At 50.6% G+C, this 17868-nt stretch overlaps 1 protein-coding gene across 1 annotated transcript; it reads right to left on the minus strand.

Moving 5' to 3' along the window:
* Window positions 1-5884: 5884 nt before the first annotated feature.
* On the minus strand, window positions 5885-17548 carry LOC128722676 (uncharacterized). The gene is made up of 10 exons (XM_053816356.1): window positions 17233-17548; window positions 13090-13173; window positions 12783-13023; window positions 12548-12681; window positions 12315-12464; window positions 12098-12242; window positions 7941-8152; window positions 6964-7056; window positions 6555-6889; window positions 5885-6477 (listed from the first exon to the last, which is right to left on the minus strand). Exons 2-10 carry the CDS (start codon window positions 13163-13165, stop codon window positions 6235-6237), a joined length of 1629 nt encoding a protein of 542 aa, XP_053672331.1. The 5' UTR covers window positions 13166-13173; window positions 17233-17548; the 3' UTR covers window positions 5885-6234.
* Window positions 17549-17868: the final 320 nt, after the last annotated feature.

Genomic DNA, 17868 nt, shown 5'->3' on the forward strand with positions numbered 1-17868 from the left:
TTGGGGCTCACTCACGCACGCTCTCGGACTCTCCGGTCAGGCCACGGTGGGCCACAAAACAATAGCAGGAAGGGTGAAACTCTCTTTCGCCCGGTTCTGCTCGAATTTGTGCTTCTCCGCACGAAAATTCACCTCACCGAGCAGCAGCAGGCGGTGCTCCTTTTTAGCTCTTTTTTTTTTGGTTGTTTTTCATCATTCCTTCTCGTTGCGATGGAAACCAGCACGCGCACTCGGTTGGAAGGGTGCGAGAAGTTGTTTCTGCTCGAATCACGGGCTGCTTGGATTCGGTTGGGCGGAAAACGTCCACCAACGCAGATCGAGCCGGTTCGTCGCTTGTCGCGTCGTGCCAGTTCTTTGTGCACGCTGTACGGCAGAAAAGGATCGGTCGGTGCGTTCTCGGTTCCCTGGTGTCGGTATGGGGTAAATACCGGTTTACAAGAGTGGCATTTAATTCAGCATATTCTCGCAATAACGCTTCCGTAACATGTTCCTGGTTGGCCATAGCAAGCTGCACCCGCCTGGATCGGGTAGAGTGTGGCTGATGGATGGATGTTTGATAAAGTTAAGCTAAACAGCTCCATGTGAGCCCGGTTTTGGTGACAAATTCCCTCGTTACCGGTGCGCCGAATCGTGACGTGACCTTCGAATGTAATAATTTCGAACGCGTAACGGTGCAGCTAAAAATAGTCACCCCCTTTGTTAGGGTTGGCCATTTTCGGTGGGGTGAAAAAAAAAAACCTCCCCGAGCTGTAAACAATTTCCCAGGGTCCCAGAGAAGCGCCCCTGTACCTCGATTAACTTCCGGTCGTTACACTGACGATTGAATAACGATGCGAGAATTAATAATTGATCCCAACCAGTGCGGCCTCCACGTTCAGCCACGATCGTGACCACAAATTATTTGTTGATAACCAAATCGACCCCCGAGCATGAGGACGCTTCCGATAGTCTCGCGAACGGAGGGGTTGTTGTTTTTTTTTTGCTCTCCTAAAGCTTCGACTCGCCGGAATCGGATCACGAACAGTTCAAGGAACTCGTCCCCGTTCGAACCGGGAATGGCACGTTATCAACCGAGTGGTGCGATCGTGGCTCGATGAAACTCAAAGACACGGAAGTGCATTAAACGGAATGCAGATTTGGAGGACGCCCGGATACGTTGGCGCATTCGGCACCTCCAGGAGAAGACGCCACAGGACGAGCGAAAGGTTGTTTCCGTCGGTGCATGCACACCGGCATGTCCTTGAATGGCTTCGACCGGGGTGGATGGCTCCGACGATGGTGCTTTTTTTTCGACCACCTTTTGGGGGTTTGTTTCGCGAAAGGAAGCGCACAGCATCGATGCCGGACACACGCGACACGCTCCAGTTTTCATTCCTATGGGGGTGGTTTTAACATGCGACAAAACCCGATGTATTATTAGCTCGAAAGCTCTCCGCCCTCATGCGCATTAAACGTGCCCTTTTTAGGCCCAGTGAACACGATGCTCCATTGTGACATTGGGCGAGTTGTTCATCGCGCATGCTGCCTGCTGTTAACGACCGGCAAATACACAAATTGATTCAGCAGAGTTATCCAAATCAGTGACGCGATAGTGATCGCACCCGCGAACGCTGATATCAGCAACGCCGGGTGTTGTGGCATAAAAACAAAACAGCTCACCATTTATGATACCGTGGCGAGCATCTGAGTCAAGGTAGGGTCGCGCTGGTTGCGTAAGATAAAATCACCCAACCGATCGCCGGTGCTGGGTTGGGCGAAACCACCACCGATTAAAAGTGCCCTTCGCGTAAATGGAGCGTTACAGTTATCGGGCCCTTTGGTGCCCTTTAGCCACACGATGGGCGTAATTTTGCGCGTGTCACCGTGTGGGAATCCTGTTTTTTGTCGTTGCCCACCCGTTATTGGCCCCATTCTGGGTGGCCATCGTTCCAGAGCATCGTTCAAGGGTAGATCGTGTCGTTTTGTCGTTGAGCGTCGAGGACGAGCGATGGAAATCGGAAGCAAAATCACGTTGGAACCTCGGTAGGGTTTCTTTTTGTCGCCATTTTGATGCTAATCGCCTGCGAGCACGAGCACCAACGCATCGAGCGATTCGTTCGCGAGGTTTATTAGCATTTTCGAGCCCGATCGGTGATGCCTTCTGACGCCATCAACGTCCAATGTGGTCGAGAATATTCGCCACCAGCAGAACCAGCAGACATTGCGCGCAGAACGAGTTTGTTCTGGGGAAGAGGCTGATAGGAAGAGAGAAACATCCAATCTCCAATCCAATATCGTTTCCGCACCAACAGGTTTTGGTGGCATTTTCTTGACCGCGGCTGGAAGAAAGTGAGTTTGAAACGCCTTTCGGGTGTTTGCGTTGGCGGCTGCAAAAATGTCGAAAATCCAATTTGAATGCAACGCGGTTGTCACGGGGCATTATAAAGCTTATTTGAGTTTGTTGAGGAGAAAAAAAAACACCTGCCCACCGTAATGAGGCTTGCATTTGAACCGCGAAACAGAACAATCGAATGACGCGCCGGTTTTGATTTGGGTTTATTTCTCGAACATTGTTTCATCGCCGTGCGGTTCTCAGGTCAATGTTTCACCGCGCGAGTGGGGCGATTTATCGTTCGCGATTGAAGCAACCGGCATGGGGCCGTTTCCACATGTCGGTGGAATTTAGGAATTCCCATAGTGCACTTTTTGCCCTCCCCCCCCCCCGTTTCCCGTCCCTCTGGATCACCATGCGGCTCCATTCGTTTTCGTGAGTCAGTGGAAAAAGGGTTGATTGTTTTCCACCGCTCAACGAACCGCATTCCCACCGCAAACGGGCCGTCGGTGGGTTTCCAAATTTTTGTTTGCTTTACTGAAAGGGCGCGTTCGAAACCCATCCACCCCATAAATGGGGGCTTGATGGGGATTTTTAGCGCGCGCGTTACTGTCAGTCAGGCCTTTGTCTCAAACCAAACTCGACGCGACTCAGCCAACTACGATACGCAAAAAAAGTCACCCTGTTGGCACCATCCACCATCTCACCAAATCGATACGCATGCGCGCTTGAAAACTGGACCGGATCTCATTGATCTTGACACTTCGCAATCAGAGAAGGCCATGGACGGCATCCGCAATCGGGTTGATATGCGTATTCGAGTGAATGGGGAAGATGAAAAAAAATGATCTATCGAAATAAACCAAAAAAAACCAATCCGCGGATGCCCATTCTGGGCCTGTCCTTGTCCCGGGGGTGACCACGACCACGAAAAACCCAACCCCCAAGTGGTCAACCTGGTCGAGCGCCTGACAGGCGTGAGGAAAGCCGGATGAATTTGTGCGTGTTTTTTTTGTTTGTTATAGTCGCTCTTCTACTCGCCTTTTCACGCGCCGCGTTGCGAATGATTTAGAATTGATTTCAACCGTGGCATTCTGTGTTTGGGCTGTGTGTTTTTTGTTGCTCTATCTCTCACTCTCTATTGTGGCTGATAAGTGGCGAGAAGGTTGCGAGTCTCAACCAAGGTTGCCCGGCGTTGACGTTGCCGTCGAAGCGAGCATGCGGAAAATGCGATAAGTGGAATTAATTTAGCGAACGTTTGGAAACAGCAGCAGGGAAATGAGGTTGCCGAAGAAAAGCGAATGTGACGCGCTTCGGTGGAAATGTGACACGAAATGTGCTCCTCGTTAGCGAGAGCAAGCCGGTTAGCCCTCCACGAGATGATGCCATTTGGTTCTTAGCCTTTATGCAAATGGCTGATCGCCCAGCCACTGGCTACTAAAATACTGCCCCGTCGCTTGAATCAACGACGTGGCGTCGAAGCGGGATTATGCTCGCGTCTATGAATGGCATTAGTGAAGCCTTCGCCAATTCGTTACCGATTCTACATCGATGGCCTCTATCTGCCGGTAAGCGCATCTAAATCGCATCAACCGGAGCAACACCGTTGCGTGAGGAGTCAGCTACGGAGTCAGTTGACGGTTACCGAGGCGTAACAGTCGCACGATCGAGAGCTGAGGTCCTCTGTCACCGCGTGGCAGCGACATATTTATTTGAACCGTGTACGACCTCCCGGTACTCGGCGTTTGCATTCGCTCGAGCAGGGGCTCTTCCGTGACACGATTGTGACCCTTTTTCCGGTGCCGACAGGACAGTTGCACCGTTTCGATCACATTAATCTTCTGTTAGGACCTCGCTCGTGTCGTGCCTGCGAACGAGTTGATGGTATCGCGCGTTCCCTCCAAGGGCTACCTCGTTCAGGAACTCAACCAGTGGGTTAAAGACTTTCATCCATCTTGAAACGCGCCTGATGTAACCTTTCATTAGCAACTCGTAAGGTTGAGATTAAATCGTAAATTAAACTCCCTCACATGCCGATCCGATTGATAGCACAGTAACACCCCTCCCCGGGAGCACCAGTCAAGGACGAGAAGGTTAAGCTGGCCGGACGGCATCTCTCTAATGTATGGAGTGGTTCGGCAGGCTTTCAGAGAGGCGTTTCCAATCGTTCGGTGGGAGAGAAAAGGCTCACGGTTTGCTCACAAGCACAGCTTGATGTATGAATGCTCTGCGTCGTCATGCTCGCACCTGCCAACAGGCGCAGGTTTATGCGATTGTTGCGTTTTCTTTTTATCGTACGAAATCTTTGCACAACCCAACCCCGAAGGTGACGAAATATTGGCCCGTGTGTCGGGCAGGGATTACTAACAGTGCCTTCGCGATCAATAAAGTTCAATGTCGAATATGTCGCCTCGATCGACCGATTCAAATGATCCCGAACGCTAGCGAAATCATGTAGCTACGACTCGGATGACCGCATGGCTACTACCAGTTCCTTCCCAGTGTCACGGGAGTCCCTCAATGGGTGTTCATTACGCTGATGCATGCCTTACAACCGGGCGATTATCACCGCAAGCACATTCTTGACCTTTTGCACTAGCCAGACCACTTTGATGTATGATCATAAATTTGCTATCCATCAACGAGCACGTTTTTCAGCATACGTGTTTTGTGCTGATATTTTTTTTGTGTCCAACGGGTGCTGCCTTTTTTCCGTCGCTGTCTGTAAATTATGCGCATGCTTTGTTTCGGTGGAGAAGCTGCCAGTCGCTGCCGAAGGTAAATGTTTGCACCCCTCGGCGGGATGTCAAGCAGAGCGCGCTGTTTGCCAGGAAACCTCAGCCGAAGTGCCTAGAATCGAAAGCCACACCCGACGCTCAGCCGGATCCGCGTATCCGATTTGCGTAGCGCATGCCAACGGTGCGATGGTATGACCATAATCTGCCCCTTCTCGAAGGTTGGCGATGTTTGAAGCTTAAATATTATTACTGTTTTGCGGAAGGAATATTCCACCGGTTGTTTGTGGCAAACGTAGCAAACGTGGCTTTAAAATGCGCTATCAATGTGCTAATTGACTATGATTAGAATATTCATTTTTGGATTTTTTTATTACAGCCAACGGTCAAATGCGCACCATGTTTGGTTTCGAAAATAGAAAGCGCCTTTGGTTATGCAAAGTGTATTTCAACAGGGTTTAGCCGAACACTGCTGCAAATTGATTTCATTAATATCTTTTTTCATGCACAGTTAACTTTTGAATGTATATTCCATGAAAAACCCTTTTAGAGCGCTGATTTTTAATGTATTATTTATAGAGCAAAAGAGCTGGAAACGAATTTAAAATATGTGCGATCAACTTTTCGAAGATTATGAGATATCTTCGAGATAGGAAAAACGATATTGTGTGGCTCATTTATGCCTTAGTTGTCACAAATTGGCTTCTTACCAATTTTGTACCACTATGTAGATTAAAAAAATGTTAATCTAGCAATAATTAAATGGTATTTTCACCCATATACTTGTGGAATATTCTTTCGATTTTTGTGCACATGATTCAACGTTCGTTAAATTTTTAAAGCGTAATTTTATATTTTTACCTAGCCTCATACATCAATACACTATATTGCTAGTATCAATATTCTTATGCGTTGTATTATACTCATCACCTGCAACGAACAGCAAACGAACAACGTTCCGTTGTTAATTTATTTCCTCTCCTCATATGTACAGCACTTGGGACAATGGATACTATGTCGTGTGCAATCCCTACACTAACATCACTATAATTTGAACGTGTTTCTCGTGCGGATCCCTCCCGATCAGCGAAGAACCCCAGCACCGCCTGCAGCGTCCGATATTATCAGCTATTATCAATCTACTATTTACACGTCGCCAAGGCATCAAACCATCGCACTTCCCGGTGCTCAGGCGATCCACAGCTTCAGCGGCAGCTTGTTAAACAGCTCGTTCCAGAGCCCGGTGAAGATGTCGGCCAGCCCGTGCTCAAGATCCGACCGCAGCTCGGCGATGACTTCGTTCGCGTTCTGATTGAGGAACAGGTTCAGCGAGGCCCCAAGCACTTGATTCCCTTGGAACAGGTTGTCCAGATGAATGCGCATTCCACCGACGTGGAAGGTCACTTTCATTTCCTCAATAAAAATGGCATCCTGTAAATTTTCAGCAGGGAAACGGTGTATCAGCCATCAGCGCTTGGGTGAGAATGGGCGAGCCGTCGCAAACTTACCTCCGGTAGCGGACGCACGGAAAACTTGGTCACAACCGTCGTCTTCACGTTCTTGAGCGTCATCGTGACATCCCCATCACCAACCAGCGGCAGCAGCAGTACGTTACCCTTGAGATTGTAGCTGGCATCGATGCGCAACTTTGGAATCTCCAGCTCGAAGCTGAGCGCTTGCTTGTCGAAATCGAGGAACGCCCGACGGACGGTCGTATTCGAGGGTCCTTTAATGCTCAGCTTCTTGAAGCCACCGCTAAGCGTCAATCCACCGGAACCACGCGACACCTGGATCGATTCTATCCGCAACGGGTCGAACGGTTGCACACCGATCTCGGGAATTCCTGCAGAATGAGGGAGTGAAAGATGGTTGACTGTTTAACGTTGCCTTTGCGCTTCAATGGAGGCGCACACTTACCCTTCGCGATGTAAGGGAACGTGCCCTCGAACAGCTTCCGGAAGCAATCGTCCTCGTTGGGGTTCGCTCGCTTGCAAACTCGCAACCACTCAGCTGTGGGAAAATGGAGAGAAAAACCGATCAAACCAAGCACAACTGCTCCTTGACGTTATGCTAGCGCGACATCTTCTACCAGCGAACGTGATGCAATTTCGCGTGGTTAAAAGAAACTTTGAAGTTCAAAACCAAAACAAACCCCATAACACATAACGCGCGCCTCGTTACGTCAGGATTCGCGGCCCGTTTCGTTTTTACTTTCCATCGGTAACGGTGGTCGGGCTTTCTCCTCGAGTCCGACGCCTGACTTACTGACCGATAAATCTTGGGGCCGGTGAGCGCCCGTACGCCCTCCCGATACGGTCATTCCGGTGGGTCGTATTCGCGGCACGCTACACACCGGGTGGCTCCTGGTGGTGCTGATTCGATGCAAAAATACGCTCGGTATGCAGCGTGCAGGTGGCGTGCAGATGACGCAACCACCACTTGCCACGATGTACGCTCGTGCGGTGAAGGATAACCGAACTGCCTGCACGTACTGCGAGGTATGGTGTCGTTTGTGCTGCCGTCTGCTTGATCTGGTGGCATCGAGAGGACGCTTTGCAGGAGCCAGTGTTACGGCATCATGGTGGGGAACGGTTTAATTAAACATGAATCCTGCTTCGCACGGACGGTTAGATGCCTTTCAGAGAAATTATCACATGCATTTCCTTCTAGTGGTAATTAATTAACACTGCTAATTTGTGCAGTAGACTGAGGGCAATGAAAATTAGCCTAAAATATGTGCCCCGACCGACAAGTGGCAAGGAAATGCCTATTGGTTTTGTAGCCTGAAGACCGGACGCTAGCTATGGCTATTGATCATTATATAATACCAGCGATCTGATGATGCTGAGCCCAAATTAACAACCGCATGCTATAGAAGTCTGCTGGCTACTCACGTTTTGTTTTGAACTGCGGCATGTCCTTATTTCTGATGGCGATTTCCTTCGCCTCGATCGGGTGAAAAACAATCGGCAACAGCAAACCGATCGCGGCGACCCAAGCCACCACACCGATGACCATATTGGGCCTGCGCCGTGTCAACCACGGTGACCGGCCTCGACCGGAATCGACCTGTGCACCTCCAGAACGTTCCATCACAACGCAGAACCTGTCGCTGAACCGAAGCCCCTGTCAATTGCCACAGGTGCAATGCACTCTGCACGGTGTCACTGGTTTGGTTAAACTGTGGCCCCACCGGAGGATGTGGTTCCTTTTTGTGTCGACTATGGGGGGACTCGTCAGTCAGTGTGTTTCGCAAAAGTTACACCACGTTCAAAACAAAAAAAAATGAAAACCCGAACGCGGTGGTGGTCCTGCCAGGGCGGTCCCTAGACGCGCACGATGCTGGTTAGAATTAATCGGCCTACGCGATCGCTGCACGATTGCGCCACTACGCCGGTTAGTGCCGGTTTTCCGACTTTTCGTACACCGTCGTGGCGTACCGGTGGCGTGTGCTTGCGCAAAACGCACCTTGCAGCACCCACGATGCAAACGAGCACAAGTTCCGAACCAGCAGCTAACGATCACGATGGACGCCGAATCACAAACACGCGAACTGAACAGATGACGTTCGAAAAAGAATGTAAAAAAAAACCGCAACACTGAGAGCACGGCGATTTTGCAACGAAATATTTCAACGAAAGACTTCAACGCACCGGCAAGCGAGAAACGTCTCAGAACGGAACGGCAAATTGGTTGGTACGATCACGGGCACGATCACTTTGGCGATCACAGACAGGCGTCCGTTGTGGTCGAGGGTTGTGCGCTTAATGGACAACGAGGCGCCCACTTCGTCCACGCGGCCATCCATCGGTTTGGTGCGCTTGTGTAGAGAGGGGCGTCATTCCGATGGCGGTGGGGTCCCAAACCCCTAGCTATCCTGCCGTCATTGGTGATTGTTTTAATGCACCATCGTTGTGCACCAGCATGACTCTCGCTCTCTCTCTCTCTCTTGCTCTTTCACTGAAGGAATTTCACATTCTCTATTTCACCTCGTGCGGCCTACCTTCGTTGTCGTCCTGGGTATTGTGGATTTTTCACGCCGTTTTTTCACTTTTCAGAGACCTGGAATGGGGAGAGTAAAAGTAGCTCCCACTGGATTGCGATATATGAGCGAAAATGAGGCGCTATTGACACCGATACTCAAATGACCTTCCAGCAAAAGTGGTTCAATTCGCTTCCGCCTCATTATTACAGCCCGTGGATCATAAAATTAGAAGCATTCGTTTCGGAAATGAAGTATCGTTTAACACCTTTCGTTTAAAAAAGAAGGGTTTTAAAAAATGTGCACACCTCGTCCCATTTTGGCACCCCAGCCACTAACATGGGCACGCTCTTGCGTTCAATGCACCTCTATTACATCGGTGGCGTGCGCCGTAATTAGCCGTAAGCACCACCCAACCCCATACAAGGCTCCAGCGAGGGGTTGTGCAACGTGTTGATAATAATCCACTTCCTCGTGGTGGCAAATAAACCTCCAAATCCGTACACTTTTTGGCCGCACTTTTCGGTGCCGCGTTTGGTGCCGTGCGCCACAAAACACGCAACAAGCCGATGGTGAGCGTCTTCGTACGAGCTCGAAACGGTTCTGTCTGCTCGAGGTCTCGCGCTTCCTGCTCACCGTTTCGGATGGGTTCGTGATTTATTTTACTCCCGCTGCCAAGCGCCACGGAAAGCTTCGCATCACGGTGACCTAAAGGCGCGAGTTCGACCCGCGATCGATGCTCGTATGCTGTAACAAAGCAGACGATCGAGTGAGCGAGAGAGAGAGAGAGAGAGCTAACCATCGTCGTTGCGGCCATCGACACCCCGTGGGTGAACTTTCTCTGGAAAGCGGGAAAATGGTTCCCGATCGCACCTGGTTCCTGGCGAACCGCGGACCGATAATGACCGATAAGTGCTTACGAAACGTGCCGGGGTCCGGTTGATAAGTGAGCGATGCCTTCTCGCGATGGTGCTAGGCCGGTTCGAGCCGGCTGGCTTGTGGGTGTTGCATAATTTCATCATCTCCTCGTCATCTCGCCAGCTCGTTCGCCCCCGAGTGCCTCCGAGATCTGTGTAGATTCACCTACTGACCATCATTCAATCCGGCGTCGGTTGACTCTGCGATGTTGGCTCGCGATCGCGATCATTAACCGTCGGGGTTATGCGGCTGGCGCGGAAAAAAAAAGCTCATGAATAAATCGGAAACATTATGCTCGCGCCGGCACCTTTGCTGGTGTTTATTTTACAACGCTTTAGCTGGCCAGCCGAAGCTCGATTAATGTGTGTTTGGGCTCATTAGGTAGGTTTTAAGCGTTTTGTTTTTGTGATTTTTACCGCGAATGTTGGCGAAAACGTCACGAAACGATGATTCAATTACTCCGAGTGGGATCAGCAACAAATGATGTAACGATGCGTTCACTACGCTGGTGAAGGCAGTTGAGTTTTTGTTTCCTGTTTTTTTTTCTCTCTGCGCACGTGAATTGAACATACATTTGTGAGTGGGTTCAGTAGCCCAGCTGATGCCACGAGCCGGGTGTTAACTTGCCGATATTAATCAATTAATGAACCGTTTATTTGCGATTGGCGTTGCCGTCCCGGTTCGGTACGGTGTCGGATTGCAAAATCAATTTGTTACTTGTGAGGGGATTTTTTTTGCTCACTCCAACCGACCCGATTCACGTACTGCAAGAACATGCGTTCGCGTCACCAGTTGGGGTTCCGCATGAGGTGCTAAAGTCGTCCAGCGGCATAATTGTGTCTGGCTCGGTGTGTTACGTTATGTCACGCGTTATGATGTTTGATTTTTTTTGCCTTTAGAAAACTCATTCAAATTCGCCGAAAGAAACGTTGAAGGTGAAAGAGACAGAGCGAGAGAAAGAGAGAAAGAAAGAAGAGGGTGTGTATAGGAAATGTTGTCTATAATATTGCACGCTTGGACGACGCGATCGCAGAACGCAAAAGAGTTAGCCGCCCGGAATGGTAGGTGGGTACCGCAGGCTGCGGGCTGTTGATCAAACATTTCGTGTTGTGGTAACGAATTGTAATCGATCTTGTAAATAAAATGAATCTTTTTTTTCGCACCGTCAATGATTACACATGCCGCAATCTAATGGCATGCGAGAAGTTTTTGCAAGGCGCTTCGTAAATATAGCTACTGCAATGTTTGCAAAAGATGAGTCGCAGATAGTAGAGAACTTTGCCGAAGCATCCAGCATTCCAATACAAGGTGTACTTATTTTGTAACATTCGTTTAAAATGTAGCCAACAAGGTTGAATGAGGTTTTGTAAAAAATTTCTATCCATGTGATGTTGTCCTTTACACATTACGGGATAGCGTTAATGAAATGACATGTTTTAAATATTAGTTCAGCCTGGGCTGATGTAAATGGACTGCAGTATCATTGCATAACTTCAGGCTGATACAACTTTTGAAATATTTCATTCAACCAGCAGTCCGCGTGATTAGTCGTGAATTACGAAGCTTTTAGCGGTTTTTTTATGTTTTTGTAATCTAATTTCAAACATGCATAACCATGTGATTTGTATACAGGACAACAATTGTACCTCACTAGCATCTAAACAACGCTTGACCTTGAAATTGTCGTGTCATGCTTCATCATTTATATTTGAATTAAGCATAACAGCGTATCTCTTGTGCGATTTGTAATCATTTAATCAAGCAACTTGTGATATGATGGCTATTGAGAGCATAATACAGCATGAATATTGGATCATAAAATTCAGAGAGTTTTCTTTATTATAACCATTGTCACAATTGCCACGTGTCACTTTGATCCAAGTAGTATCCGATTTTGACTAAGCTTACTATATACAGTTCATGTGAAAGTGCGACCGTTTTGGTGTCTGGCACGACGCGTTCTGCAACGCCCTAGACACATACGGTAATAGAGAAAATTATAACGAGAGATGGTAGAATGCAAACACAACAAAACAAAATCAAACCAACGGCAAATGGCGCAAATAAAAATCTACACGGTACACCACTTAAGCGATAGCTAATCACAAATAATGTTTGGCCCAACGTTCGAGTTCCCCCTGCTTGGCTCACGGGAAGAGAACCTCCTCGGGGAAACGCTCAAGGATTTTGTTGCCCGTCCGTTTGAATATCCGCTGCAGGGCTTTCTCGATCAGCGGGATCAGCTCGGTGCTGAGCAGGTTGAAGTTCTGGTTGATGGTCTCGTTGATGATCTCACCTGCAGAAAAGCCGAAAAGTGGAGTTGTTGAGTACCGGCACCATGGTCACAGAGTCGCTCGTTATCATTTACCTAGCACTCGATCACCTCCAAACAGGTTCTCCAGCTTCACGCGACCATCAGACACCCGGATCTTGATGTCGAGTTTGGCAAGCGACAGGTGATCCTTACCGTTGATGCGCTTCCGATCGCCCTTAATACGCACACTGCCGATGCCTTGAGCTGGTGCAGGGAAGAAAAAAGTATATATCAGTTTCATCCTTACAAATCCTTTCTGGCATTTCATGCCACACCGCTCTACTTACTGAAGTTTCCGGTAAATTTGCCCGAACCCTTCACAGGAAGCAGTAGAATTCGACCGTCCACAACGTATCGACCTTCGACGTAGAGGTGGGGCAACTCCAGCTCGAACGAATAAATCTTACCATACTCCACGACACTGTGGATGATTAGAAAAATGAGATAAACTAAATGGTATATCCTGATCCTGGAATACAAACGACACAGATCGGTCCGATTCAGACAGCCCCTTGTACTTACTTGAGCTTCTTTAGCTTGAAGTTCGACGGTCCATACGCCTTAATGTCCTTCGCCGAAATGCTAACGCCCTGGCCAGGCACACTTTCGGCCACGATCAGGTCCCCTAGGTGGATCGGATCGATCGAGGGAATGTCAAGTTCGGGGATTCCACGAGCCAAATACGGCCGAAGCGTCTCGATCGATTCCTTCATGCACTCCGTCAGCTTAGGGTCCTCGCGGTGACAAACGTGCAGATATTCCGCTGAAAAGGACGAATAAAGACGTGAGTTTTTGAGAGGCACACCCACGAGCAGTTACTTCGACTTACGCAGATCGACAGCTCCGACAGTCGCGTGGAAAGCCACCAATGCCACCGAAAGCCACAGTGCGTTGAAGTGATGCATTTTGTGATCTGAGGAGATGAAGAAGAACCACCCGTGTGTGAGCGTCGGTAACGTGACAAGCGTATAAGAGGCTCAGAACCTCACGAGCCGGGTAATTTTCCACTCCCTAATGTGCTAGCTACTACTAATGACGATCGCATCGGCCTCCTCTTCCGAGGTTACGGTGGCTTTCATCTATTTCTAATGGTCAGTCAGTTAGGAGGACGGCCAGAACAATTACAACTCACCCACTGGTTGTTGCAATTTTTCCCCCATTACACGGTACCGATCGGTCATTGAGAGCTGCCCTTCCGGTGGCGTTTTCCCTTCTCCCTTTCCAAAGGTCCAGCCACCTCTGACACAAGAAGTCAACAGCCCTAATCACGGAGGGTCAATGGCGGAGGAGATACCACAACGTTCTGTAACGGTTGATTGTGCCCGATCGTTAGCCCATCATCATGAGCCGCTCGTTAGAGGTCGCTATTAGTCGACCTGGGGACGCGCGTGTGTGTGTGCAGAACGTCCCCGGTCGGTCGGTTTCGGGGTCGCTGTTCCACGGTGTGGTTAATTGCAAACACCGACCTGCTCGATCGCGAAATCGAACCACCTGTTTGTGTGTCCTTTGGTTGGTGTTTTATTTTTAAACTCACGCCTCCTAATTGGCTCCTTAGACCCTTGAAGAAAAGCGACGCGAGCTGAAACACTAATCAAAGGTTCCGCAGGTTGACCGTGTGCGGGTTTTTGTTTTTTTTTTCTCTCTCTCTCTCTCTCTCTCTTCTTCTTCTTCTGCCAAACGCCATTCCCAAACGGTGCCACACCGGTCGTGGAGAGGGCGGATAATTAGCCAGCGAGTTCTTGTGCCCTCGCAAGGTTGACCCAACCAACCGGTGCATTCACAGCTGCACCGGTGCATTCTAGATAGCGATCAGCTGCATGGGCCCTCGGTGTTCTAAAGGGCCGACCATCCTGCTGGTCGGGGGTGGTGATTTACGCGCCTGACGCCTGACATTGAACGAATAATTACATCCCGATCGAGAAGCTACTTTCTTGTCGTGGATCGTAATTAAGCGAGCGCGTGAACCGTTGCACCTTTCAACTGTGGTGTTGTTTACGAGACCGTATTATTTTCTATTAGCAAATCAATTTTATGCAACTAAAAAGCCTCTCACTGGATCTGATCTAACAGCGCGAGAATGGCACGGAGGTGTTCGCTTTTGTAAGTTGACGAGTAACGAATGATCTCAGTCAGAAGGAGTTAATTCGATGAATTTTCCCACTCTCCCATAAACGGGATAATCTCAAATTCCATTTCAAATTTCCACCCCGGTTGCTTTGATGGAGCATCAGTAAACCACAACATGACGTTTCCCACCGTACATAAGCCACTTCCAACCGCGCGTTTAACGCGTCCAATTCAACGCTGGCACTCAGAACTGCAGAAACAACTGTGCCCCAACCGTGGGGGCCTCCCTCCGCCCGCTCTGCTTCGATCGAGCGACTATCACGAGATTTCCACAGGACTCTTGCCTCATCATCGGTTGCGCGGCGAGCAGATAAACAAAACCCCGACGGTTTTGCAAAACCACCATTACACCATCGAGATCGAGTGGTGGCGGTCGTTTCTGTCACTATTTTTTTTTTCGAGCTTCTTTTCTCCTTCGCTCGCTCGCATGCAACCCCCCCCCCCCCCCCCCCCCCCGACGTCGTCGAGGGATGCTGCGGTGGCACCCGCGAAGGGGTCCCCGAGCGTTGGGGTTCGTCGCTTGGCGGATGTTGAAGTCATGTACTTTTCAAGGTTCACCCCTTTCTGGTGGTGTGCCATCGCTGACGCGCTAGAAATCGATACGCGCCTGCTGACGAAACCGAAAGGAGCGGGACCGGCTACAGAACCGAGTGGGGTGGATTACATCAGAACGGTTGCTGGGCAAGAGAAGAGAGAGAGAGAGAGAGAGAGAGAAACAGCAGCGCCACACCGTGAGCGGTGACAGAACTTAATACCATCCGTCAAGGTGAGCCGAATGCCAACCGGCAGCCCGATTCTGATGCACCCGGTTCGGAGAGGGCCTGTTTCGGCAGAAGCTTCGTCCTTTCATTCCGTTTGCCCAGTACTATGGGTTGGTGTGGTGTCACTTCTCAGAAGGTGTGATCTTCTCTATCTGTCTGCGTCGATTCTTGACGTCCCAAGCGCGCTGTCTTCCGAGCGGATGGATGAAAGTAGATGAGCTTAGCAAAAATGGCGCCACCGAGTGACGGGAGCCAGCGGGTTGGTACCTTTCCAAAAGCACCCTCCGGCAACCGGTTTACGGGAGGGGACGCTCTTCCCTCCCTCCCACCACCGGGAGGCTCGATTTCGGTGATCCTGGGTCCGAACGGCTCGTGGTGGAATTCGGCCGGTGAGTGGAAAAGAAAAGCCCCACCGGGTGGGTTTAGCCTTGGAAAAGTAGCCTCCCTCCGTCCGGTGCCCCCCCCCCCCGCCCCCCCCTTCCACCACCCGTTTTATCAGCACCCCATCCCGTGAAGCCCTTTCCACTCCACCGATGTGGCGTTGCATCACTCCACCAGCACGTGGCTGCGATCGCGTGCTGCATCTCCGCTGGTGCAGCGCTCCTCACACGGCTGCATGTGCATTCCACTCACCCCGGGAGGGGTGGTAGGAGGGAGGTGAGAGTGAAGGGTGGGAAAAGGGGACGGGGACGGGGACGGGGGGCGCTTTTGTTTTTGTAAGTTCGGGAACCTTGAAAATGCAGTTTTTCGGTGTCGCCGGGTGATCTTGAATCTTGAATTCCTCACCATCGATGCGCCGGGTTGCGATCGGTGGGGAAAACACAGCACACACACACGCACGCACAAATACACACTTACATGGAGTGGAACATGATTGCAGCCTCACCACCCATAGGTGGGGCCTTTTTTTCGGATACTTCACGAAATACTCCACTGAGAAGGACGCTAGGATGGAACGCTGGAGGAATGAGAGAAAGGGGTGGGGTTGGTAGGGGGAGGAAAGACGGGGGGGGGGGGTGGAAAGGCCTGTCGACAGCCCGGTTGAGAAGGTCGGAATCAGCTAAACCGGCTCTCGGGTTCGGATTATGTCGGTGGGATTGGCGTTCCCGTGAGCTACTGTGGGGAGGGATATTTGTGTGTGTGCGTGTGTGTCTTATGGTGGTTTTTATCCACGAGCTAAAGGGTGGGGTTTCCATTTTGGGGTGGATCGCCACTCCAGTGAGCCCTACCATCCTCCGGCAGTTAGCCAGCCCCCGAAATGGGGGAGAAGATGTTTGCAATCTCGTGCTGGCGCTCTCGGTGTAGCTGACCTTCCGAGTTTCCGCCAGGGAAATGTGGCGAAAATAAACGCGCCCGCTGCGGGCAAAATGTTCGCTCACCCCACGGGTGATGAGGCAACCCACCGGGGGTTGAAGCGGGTCATTCAAAGTTTTCCTACCAAACCGACCGGACTGGCTGATTGTGCATTCTTCCGTCGATGACGTTGATTCGTCGATCGAACTCGAGCTAACGGTTTCATTGGATGCGTGCATTTTTTGGAAACGTTTCGAATCCCTTCCGGAAGGCTCCACCTGGCGAGTGGCATCCTATTTCGAAGCTCTCCTCCGTTGCACAAAACACCTCGCGCCTCCACCGAGCAACCTTTCGTTCCCCGCGAGATGGATTGTGCAACCCCAAAACAACGCGCGGTCGGCTCGGTCTAGGCGTCCCCGGCACACACATACACACGCTGATTACTTTTATCTACGGCAACCGCAGAGGGGGTTTCGAAAACGCACCGTACGGTAAACCGACCGCGGATCGATCAAACGCCGTGGTGGAACGCGAAAAGTTTTTCTTTTTTGCACCGGTTCGCCTTGGAACGCACCGAAACAGGTGCACGGTGCACGCGCGCACCCTCCACACGATGCACCGCGGGCCTCTCAGGGGGTTTGCGAGTGGCCCCGCCATCTAACGGGGTCGAAGTGGAGAAAAGTAACGAGCACACATACACGCGATCGAACCACGGTGACCACAGCGCAAAACGGCCAAACGATGGTGAGTCCCATTCCCTGGGAAGGATCGTCTGTTTGGGAGGTGCTTACCTTACAGGCTGGAACGTGTTGGCAACGGCAGAAGGACTGGTTTCGGACGTTCTTTTGAGCTACCTAAAATACCGACGCGCAGTGGCACTCGCGCAATAACCCACCCGGGACACCCGGATCAACGTTTAGCGATCGCGCAAGGGAGTTCGTCGCTTGTTTGCGTTGAAGTCACTCGACAGGAAAAACACACACACAAATCCCAGCTGGCTCCAGGTGACGCAGGTTGACGATCACCGACGCACTAGATGCACTTGCGCGTAAATCCCACCGAATGCCAGCACGTACAGGAAAAAACGTTATGAAAAAAAAACTTCACCACTTCACCACCGCAAGGATCGTTGGAAGGCTAGCGAACGCGCGCGCGCTCAAGATCACAGCGCTGTTCGCGTGCGATCGAGACGGTGACGTTTTTGCAAATGAACCGCCCGAAACGGAATGGTGAGAATTTCAGCGACCGACTGCGGGATGTGGCAATCGGCAGCATAAGTTTTATATACCACGGCAAGGGCAGCCGGAGTCGGAGAGAGACAACCGCGACGCCGTGATCGTGCGTTCGTGCCACCCGCTCAGCTCTTTCATTCGTTGGTAGGGGCATCTCTTGCGGGGGCACCAGCTGAGGGGATGGGCATTTAAGGG

The sequence above is a fragment of the Anopheles nili genome, chromosome 2 (genome assembly GCF_943737925.1).
Source record: "Anopheles nili chromosome 2, idAnoNiliSN_F5_01, whole genome shotgun sequence".
In the NCBI taxonomy this organism is placed as follows: Eukaryota; Metazoa; Arthropoda; class Insecta; order Diptera; family Culicidae; genus Anopheles; species Anopheles nili.

Coding starts and splice junctions, on each gene's coding strand:
- LOC128722676 (XM_053816356.1), bottom strand. CDS start 13,165: ATGCATCACTTCAACGCACTGTGGCTTTCGGTGGCATTGGTGGCTTTC. Junction 12,682..12,782: donor TTCAAGCTAAAGAAGCTCAA/GTAAGTACAAGG, acceptor AATCATCCACAG/TGTCGTGGAGTATGGTAAGA. Junction 12,243..12,314: donor TGGAGGTGATCGAGTGCTAG/GTAAATGATAAC, acceptor GCTTTTCTGCAG/GTGAGATCATCAACGAGACC.